The 9,852-nt window shown below is 37.2% G+C and overlaps 1 protein-coding gene across 1 annotated transcript in view; it reads right to left on the bottom strand.

Annotated features, from left to right (window-relative positions):
• Nucleotides 1-2,535: 2,535 nt before the first annotated feature.
• parga (poly (ADP-ribose) glycohydrolase a) overlaps nt 2,536-9,852 on the bottom strand; it is a 41,995-nt gene continuing 34,678 nt past the window's right edge. The window contains exons 14-18 of the mRNA XM_067422039.1: nt 6,701-6,779; nt 6,477-6,585; nt 6,150-6,255; nt 4,814-4,942; nt 2,536-3,595 (exon numbers count right to left, since the gene is read on the bottom strand). Coding sequence (XP_067278140.1) covers nt 3,408-3,595; nt 4,814-4,942; nt 6,150-6,255; nt 6,477-6,585; nt 6,701-6,779 — 611 coding nt within the window. The 3' untranslated portion in view covers nt 2,536-3,407. The remainder of the gene's footprint in view (nt 3,596-4,813; nt 4,943-6,149; nt 6,256-6,476; nt 6,586-6,700; nt 6,780-9,852) is intronic.

Here is a 9,852-nt window from a genome sequence, read left to right as displayed (position 1 = left end):
GTTTATAGAGGCGTGAAACCTTCAACACTATATTGGCCAGTGTTTAAGTTTCATCGTCCAAACCCTACCTGATGCTTGTATATGACACTGGGAAATGCAAATACTTGACTTTTGCACTTGTTACAATGCCTTCAATGCACTTTTCTTTTAATAAAGTTTAAACAGTGATTAACGTGTGCGTATATAAAACCCACAACCACTGTGTTTAAAATTCAATTAAATATTTATACAAATGAATAAGTTGTGCCAGGGTGTAATGAGAACATTGATATTTTCAGTAACCTCTGATTCTTAATTACATTGGACAATTACACTTTCCTAATTTTCTTAGGGATTGTGCAGAATTCACTTGAACATGTGGTTTCATTCATCTAGATTGATGGTCTTTATACTGGCGGATTTTACAGTCTGAGCTAATTGCCTTCCCTCCCCCTCAGTACCTCAAAACTAGTTTCATCACTCTTAGTGGCCAACAACCAGAAAAAAAAGAAAGCATCGTCATCAATCATCACCGGGCTGCTATCATGGTCGTTTCAGAAGTAAAGCAGACATGATTAAAATACAGCATTAAGAAAATGCCAAATGCATGATTTTCAGGATCACAAGTGACCTTTTTAATTATGTGGAAAAATATACAGCAATTCGGACTCTTTAATAGAGATCTTAACATTAGATGCAAACACAGTTAGTGATAGTCTGCACAATTGTACTAGTGTGAGTGTGAGTAGCTGTGACCACAAAAAGTGCTGCGTAACAGCAGAATAGTACAAGGTGCCACACGAGTCAGAGGTTCATAATCGCGGTGCTGTTATACATGTCATTATAATAAAACATCTACATTTGTCCCTCTCTGCTCTTGATCAGTGCTATAATCGAAACGAACAAAAAAGCGCCTTGTAACCAAGCACAAGTAAGGTCATGCAATTATGTGAAAATGCCATTTTGGTGCTCTCTGACTTCAGCTCTTGAAACAGACGGAGCCAAGAGCCTCCCTTACCAGGGATCTTATTAAAGGCAGCCGTCATTTAGGATATAAAAAAAGAAATGTGATTAGATACTTCCATGCCCACAATTTCATTCTTTATGAAACAAATGTTGACAAGAATGTAATGCTTCTTAACTCATTGCATTGACATTTAAATTTCTATTAAAGTTCGACCCTTTCATGACCTCAGTATTTGAGAAAACAAGGGAATACTGCATCCATTTAAAAACGAGTGCATTTATAAGGGACCATCTTTTGGTCACCAAGTGTTCCATGTTGAACTGATGAAGAATGTCATAGCAAAGGTGGTGATCAAAAGAGGTCAGTTAGGTCAAATTAGAACTATAACTAAGGATTTTAACATGGTCCACTTAAGTGGCATTAAACAATTAAAGTGTATGCTACAATCGAAGTCTATTAGTCAGATTCTGCAAAAAATAGTGTGGTATGATTGGAGTCGGAATAAAGTGTTTACATTACAAAAGAACGATTGTTTTAGTTCAATTAAAATGTAACTTTTAAAGTGAATTTAAAAGATACACATTAAAAACAAATATTATCATACGGTAAAAAAGCTGTAAGTATAATTTTTCATTGTTATGACTTGGATAGATGTCATTGAATTTGTAACTGAGCATAAATAATTGACACTTCATAAAACAGAAGTAGTGTAGGCTACTAGCTCTGCACTGATCCATGTGTCAACTTGGGTAAAAGCATTAGCATGTTTTGATTAGCATGTCAAAGAAGTCCTGAGCATGTACATATATAGCCGGTGTCATGAGAAACCCTGTCCCCCTATGAAATAATGTCTGCTTGGGACCCAATGTGGTAGCTGTTTTAAATGCCTGATCGAAAGCTGTTATCGCGACCAAAAGCTGTTTTACATGGTTCTGGACAAGCAATTGTTTAAAAATAAACTATGAATTCATTGTCTTGCTGAGTACACACAAACTACATTTATTTGAAATATGTAATTGATTGCTATAATGGTGGCAATAACATACCTAACATATTGTAAATTATTTAAATTGATAAGCTATAATAATACCAATACAAAATCATAATATAGTAATATACCTATAATGTAAATATAAAGAATGAATTAAAAAAACACAATAATATACAGAACAGGTGCACAGAATAAATACAACAGAATTGTATAAACATTAAAGCGGGGCTAGGGCTTTTAAGATGTAGGGTAAGTGCAACAGTGGTGTATAAACTAAGCTAATCTTTCTAACTTAAAAAAAAAAAAAAACATTAAGAAACAGATATGCTTGATTTTACAACTTACAGCTTCGATTATATACTAATATATGAAAAACATGATTTGCAAGATGTTAAAGACTATTTTAACAAGATTTTGTAAGATTTGTAATCAGGCTTTGAAAAGATTACCCATTAAAAGTTCTTTTTAGCCAATAGACTCGATCTGAGGTTCTAGGCGGACACCATTTCATAGGGGGACAGGATTTCTCATGACACCAGAAGGCAGGAAGGCAGGAAGGCAGGAAGGCAGGAAGGCAGGAAGGCAGGAAGGAAGGAAGGAAGGAAGGAAGGAAGGAAGGAAGGAAGGAAGGAAGGAAGGAAGGAAGGAAGGAAGGAAGGAAGGAAGGAAGGAAGGAAGGAAGGAAGGAAGGAAGGAAGGAAGGAAAAATGGCTGACAAGTGTCCGAATCAACAATTTTAATTATCAAATCATAATAAAATAAAGACCAAAACATATGAAAATACTTTTCACTACTTTTAAATATCAACCCCATGTCTTAATTACATTTAATCAAAATAATAAATGAAACAGTATAAACCTTGAGTGTAATAAATTGCTAAAAATGTCATGCAAGGGCTATCTGTTCCATCAGTGTGATCATACAAGATGTTTTTCAACAGTTAATATTTCCTTTTCATATCTTTCATTATCAAATCTTTACATATTCCAGCCATACTTTTCCCTTTACGACAAAAAACCTGATAAGTCTTGTGCAATCCATTAAGCAATCAAGTGTCACAGAGAACCTTACTGTGTATTTAGAGATTCTTTCTCATGCATATTTTGCTAATAATCTCTAAACACTTTATTTTGGATCACTGTTCGTTTCTGGACATAAACAAAAACAATTAAAAAGACTAAACCTTGGGTCACCCAACTTAAATGGATCATTTAATTCCACAAGATCATGCAGGAATTTGATCCCAGGTAAATTTGTGTGGCATTCTAGGAAAAACTCCCTCGAGATCAAACTAGAGGATTTACAGTCAGAGTGACTATTGCTAGACTTCCTGTCGCCTTATCCATAGTGACTTGTTAACCTAAAAGCATAATGTGCTTCCCTATGTCTCACAAATCACCCAAAAAGTCTGTCTAAAGGAGGAGAAAGCACTGAGGCATTTAGACAGGTTCAGTTAGCCATTGGTCAGCATTAATGGCAGTCTGCAGGAGAGGGGGAAGGCGTGGTGGTCAAGGTGCTGTCGCTGCGGCCAGATTTGGTCTCCGCTTCCATATTCGTACTGACCTTATCCATGATGTACCCATAGAGATTGATGTTAGGCCACTGGCCATGCTTAGACACCACATTAGAGTACTGCTTTAAGTGGAAGTACAGATCCCCTGAGAGAGAGAGAGAGAGAGAGAGAGAGAGAGAGAGAGAGAGAGAGAGAGAGAGAGAGAGAGAGAGAGAGAGAGAGAGAGAGAGAGAGAGAGGAGAGAGAGAGAGAGAGAGAGAGAGAGAGAGAGAGAGAGAGAGAGAGAGAGAGAGAGAGAGAGAGAGAGAGAGAGAGAGAGAGAGAGAGGGGGGAAAAAAAGATTTGAGGGATGGTGAGCATCATGGCGTCAGCCAAGTCCAGAGCCATTCATAAATCACAGAGCGCATGAGTTTACTGTCGTATCCACTTTAGTACAATAGATGGCTGACAGCGTTTTCTCAAAAAGGTTTCAATAAACGTCAGAAAGGAAAAATGGGACAGAAACAGAGAACTTAACAATACTGAGGAGCACTAATGGTATCATTTAATTATGTAAAATAAATGGCTCTTTGGAATTTTGAAATTGTTCAAATGTATTGTCATTTAATTAGCCAGTATATTTTTTTCCTGTTTATTTACATACATATTCAGGGCTTGACATTAAAGCATTAGTTCACACACAACAATGTTAATTGTGTCATTAATTTAAAAAACAAAAAAACTGTATTCAACACTTTCTTGAATCAATCTTCTCGTCTTTCTCGAGTCTCCTACACAGTTGACATGGTAAAGACAGTGCATCCGGGTTCTATGGCAGAACAGCGGCTTAACATTGGCCGATACTGTTCACAAGAGCACCACGATGCATGTGCTTGATGCTGATGCAGGAGCTAGCCAATAGAGAGCCGCCGTTTTGACGTAGCACTCGGGAGCGCTTGTCTTTACTACATTTCTGAGCCTTGAAAGTAGTAATTAACTGTCCTTGGAGGAGTCAGAGAGCTCTCCAATTTAATCAAAAATATCATAATGTGTGTTCCTAGGATGAATGAAGGTTTTACGGTTGTGTAATGACGTGTAAGTAATTAAATAACAGAAATTTCATTTTTGGGTCAACGAAACCTTTACCATTTTTGTTCACCATCCACTGAGGCTAGTGGTTTTCCAAAGTTACTAGACACAGTTTTTGACCTATGGGCAACTTTTCAACATCTGTCTGTCTGTTTGTCAGTCTGTGTCTTTTATTCAAACGCAATAAAATATATAAAATAACATCCACCTCCAATAAGAACAGGACAAGCATCCACACATTTTTATAATGCTTGTAATCTGATACAGAATGAAGTGAATGCAGCAAGCCTCTTACCGACAGTGACACGGTTGTCTTTAAGAAAGTTGTGCAGGTCATTCACGTCCTTCATGAGTCTTTCATCTCCAAATGTGAAGTAGGCCACATCTCTCCTTGCCTCAGAAGCTGCCATCAACTGCAGCAGAGCTGGAAGGACAAACGGACACAGTCGACAGTGAGCAGAAATTTCTAAAGCCATAAAAAACATTTAGGAAGCCTTTCATATTTCGTATTCATTTCTCTTTATTGCATGCGTCGCTAAAAAGAAATGACAGCATACATTTACGCATGGATTCCTGTCAATGCATGAGAATATGGAATATGAAAGGGAAAAAAAACACAATGTAGGATTTACCCCTCCCACCATTAGCAAAATGAAGGGTCAATCAACCGCTGCATGTTCTATGATATATTGTTAATATGATCTGAGGGTCCCCAGTAAATACTGATAGCTACCCAACCCAAATGAATAAAATATGGTGTGATACATCATTGATGGCAAAGTGTGGATTCTTTAGTTTTGCTCCATGTTCCTAGCTGTAGAGAAAATGACTGACACATCCAATTTGTTTTTAAAAGGTAAATAATCCATGTCTAACAACCCCTATTAAGAGACTCAATCTTAGTCATCCAGCTTTAAATTGAGTCTAAAGATTTTAAATATTTAAAGAGGTTGAATGTAGCCCAATGATGAATGAACGTCGTTCAAATGAGAGCAACCAATTACAACGGGTAATCTGTAGGCAAACCAGCGCTAAACTAAACAGACTGGACCAAAATAACCCAGCATCGAGATGAATTTACAGTGCGATAAGTCAATGGGAGAAATGAACTAGCTCCACATACAAACGCACACGGTTTCAACAATGATGAACTATCAAAGATGGAACCATCTCATGAAACAGGCTTCCATCCTTACAACAGAAAATGATCAGCTGGCAAAGTTTCAAGCTTGCTATGAATTTATGGATGAGGCTGGAAAATCAGTTGCACTTGTAATGGAAAAGATAAATGTGTGTCAGCTGATCAATAACAGTAAAGTGGGAAAAAACAAAGTGAGAGAGCTTCTCTGTTTTGTCTGAATGCCAAAACACAACAGAAATTAATACAAAAAGCATTTCAAACTCTAACTTATAATGTTGCGATGCCTATATGAAATAGCTATGTAAATATGTTAAGCTATGTTAATAGCTAAATAGCTATTTTAGGTTTTATTTATTTAGACAAAATAAAATTTACTTTAAAAAAATGAGCCATTTATGAGTCATCACCCATAACATGAAATTTCAGAAAGAAATGTCCTATAAGAGAATCTTGAAAATTGCAGCTCCACTTTGTGAGGACCTGCATGTACCTTTGAGATGAGTGTCGCCTCCAAACGCACCGCATCCCCAGTTCCCTGTGGCAACAGCAGACAGGTTCTGAGGGTTCGCATCAGGCCGCATGAAACTGCAGAACGCCTGGAAAAAGATCGCAGAGATACAAGCTAATCACTGCAGAATACAAGAGAGAGTCTGACAAGAAGACTCATGTCAAGCCTCATTAAATTCTCTAAGAAACACAGATTGGCAAGGTTAAGAGAATCAAAGGCCATTAGAGCTCGACAGAGGTCAAGGATTTGCCTTTTCATGTCATCAGGGTGAAACACAACACAGTATTTGCTTGAAGCCTTTTTGCAGACCTTGTTTAGCTCCCGGGTCATTTTCTCAGGATGAAACTGTTCCATGAAATTCCTGTATTTTAGCGCATCCATGGCCACAATCTCGGTGCACCTCCGCTGCCACCCATCTCTGAGCATGGGAAAATATTTTTATATTTTTGAAAAATATTTACAGATCATTTAAAAACATGTGGGAATCCATTTAAGAGGTTCCTAAAGTTATTATCAGTAAACCATAATGTTACCTTGGTATCTCATCTTTATGATTGGCTTTCCATTTGAAGCTCTCCGCATAGCCAGAGTACTTACTGAATTGCTCTGTGCCTGAAGGAAGAACAAATCAAATATGAATACATAAGTGGGTCGATTCTACAACAGTATGCATAACATTTTCTTGTCTCCACCATAACATAGACAGAAATCATTTCAGTTAATCAGTGAGCACATCGGTATGATTTAAAGAGGATTTATTTTATTTATTTTATTTTTCTTTCTTTAATGTGTAAATGTTGCTGTTTGATCATGTGAGAGGTCTGGAAAGTTACAAAGCACAAAGTCCATTCCAATTTTCAGTAAGTTTCAGTTTTTCTAAACTCCCTGAAACGCCTTGGTTGTAGTCTTATCCCTTCAATATCCCTTCTTTAAATAATTTCCACCCAAGGCATATGCAAAAAAAAAAAAAAAAAGTGAAAAAAGGCCTTAATGAGCTGTGTTAGTAGTCTGTTAAAAGTCATGGTTATGTTAAGTGCTGAGACATTTCTGAGAAAAACACAGAGCATATTGTGCTTTTCAGATGGTAGGAGATGAATAGATAAAGGAACTAAACAAGGCTGCATTTCTGAAAAGCATCATGAGCTAAGTTGATCGTAGAGAACATTCGTGACAATGGTCTCCATAATCAAAATTGCATCACAATGATTTTGGGAAAGCCCTGAGAGTAACTGATAGAGTGGGAAGAGAGGTGCAGCAATAAATGAAAAATTTGTAAAAAACAAACAAAAAAAATGTGTTTTTTGAACATTCATGAAAATCTATACACTTTGCAATTTATAGCAAGCGACAACCTCCCCCAATTTCTGTTGAAGACAATACAGAAGTAACTTAAACTGCAATTCATCGACTGGCCACTAGGGACAGGCTCCAGTCCAGAAGGGAGCAGAATTTCATTGAGCTCCATGTTAAAATGCCCAACTTTACAGCAGAAAAAAACATGTTTACAGCCTGGTATAAATTGTGGTTTTGGTCTATATGGCTAATTTTGCCCTTCCTGACAATGTGAGGGGGTGAATTCATTAATTTACATTATATAAAGCCTTAAAGATCTGCATAATTAAAGGCGTGGCCACTTTGAGTGACAGGTGGATAGTCACGTATCCGCTGTCTGTTAGTCATTGCGTCACCTCAGCTCCTGCCTCTTTGCCCATTTTCTGTTATCCAGGCGATGACACGCTGGCAAGATGGCAACAGCCAGCTTGTCTCTACTTAATGCTTCAAAACTGCTCTTTAGAATCCTATGGGTGACGACAGACACTACGTATATTTTTTTAAAGTCTATGGTTTATAGGTTTTAAACCACAAAAATAAAATCAAGAGCATATAATGGCCCTTTTAAATTTGCAGGTATTTACAACAACATTATTGTTATTAGTAGTAGTTAGCCTGGAAAAAGCCAGACAACTTCTGACAAATTTAGATTTGCTCTGTAAGTAGTCTGGTAAAGAGCTTATTCAAGCCCATTTCTAATCCGTCGAAATCACGACGGCAATCAGAAACGTTGGGGCAGGCTTTACTCGATGACGACAGCGCAGAGACGATGAAGCAGGACGCCACCAATCATGTAAAAATTGTAAATAGTTGTAAATAAATAACTTTGTAACTATGCTTAAGTCTGAAAATGTTCTAACACATCTGAAATGACTGAATTTAGATAAAGTTTAAGAGACAATTTTCCAAAGACTCATCAATATTATTTTATTTTCAAAATATTGCAAATCACATTCTAATTGCAATGCCTTACAACGGGGCAAATGCGATCAGAGCTAGATGTTTTCTTTTTGAACGTCAATCCGAGATGTTTCAGTCGGTCTGAGATACTATTAAGTTTTTCAAATTTTGCAAAAATGTTGATGGAGTGGTGGTGGACACCAGCGATTATCATATTTCTTTTACAACAACGGCAAAAGTCATCAGAAGCCATTGTAACATCTTCCTCGAAATCACAAACTCTCAGCTATTTCTCCGTCACTCTGCATAGGCAATGTCATCGTCCGTTGGTGACACCCCTTTGGAAATGATTTGTCATGAAGCTTTGCCAGACCATAACTCAGTAACTACTGAGAATGGTCTGGTTTTAACCAGGCTAAGTAGTAGTAGTAGATTTGGGTAACACTTTACAATAAGGTTTCATTAGTTAACATTAGTCAATTTATTAACTAACATCAACTAACCATGAGCTGTACATTTGTTACTGTATTTGTTCATCGTTGTTAACGTTAGTTAATAAAAATACAGATGTTCATAATTTGTTCATGTTAGTTAACAGTGCATTAACTAATGTTAACAAGATTTAAATTGTGTATTAGTAAATGTTGAAATTAACATAAACAAAGTTAAATAAATGCTTTATAAGTGCAGTTAACTAATATAACAAGAAGTAAAAGTGTGAGCAATATTTACTGAAAGGCCTTTTTGTTGTTTTAATTTGCATATATGTCTGTGCATCTTCTGAGCATACTATCACAAAGACCTTCAGAATCCTCCACCCTCACCTAGATCTAATTAGCGTTTTAGTATTTGTGGCTGGTTTCAGTGGCACTCTGACAAAGAGCAATAACAAGATTAAAATCCAGTCCCCGTCCCGACGCTTCAGCATTTCTACCAACTGTACCGAAGCAGAGAGTGTGCATTAAAGAGCCCGTGTCATGATGCATTACTGGCGGGATATGATTTGCTGCAAAGGCAAGTTGCAGTGCAGTAGAAACGGGGATGACGATGAATATTTTGTTTGATGTAATAACTGTGATGGAATGGCTGGATCCATTAGAGAAGGCCGTTCCCGCAGTCATTCATTGTGGCCAGAGGTAATACAGTTAAGTGGAAAGAGAGGGCAGCAGGGGTGAGAGAGAGAGGACGCAAGTGAAAGAGAGAGATGACTAATATCTGAGCTTGATTCCAAGTGAGGGTATTTTGTGACGGGGTGGAAAACTCCAAGTTCACAGTGACTTTGAGGCTGATTTCCTAGAATTTTAAAATCACTATAACAGCTCTAAAAATGACTTCTCAATGGCGTATAGCCATTTCTGCTCCATAACTATCAAACATTTTCTAGTGTTCCAGGAAAGGACATACCGGTATAGGTTTAAAAGGCACAAGATTTTGATTGATTAATGGTTTGTGC

This window comes from Pseudorasbora parva, chromosome 17 (assembly GCF_024679245.1).
Source record: "Pseudorasbora parva isolate DD20220531a chromosome 17, ASM2467924v1, whole genome shotgun sequence".
Lineage (NCBI taxonomy): Eukaryota > Metazoa > Chordata > Actinopteri > Cypriniformes > Gobionidae > Pseudorasbora > Pseudorasbora parva.
Note: the sequence above shows the minus strand (reverse complement) of the source record. Positions and strands in the feature narration are given on the sequence as shown.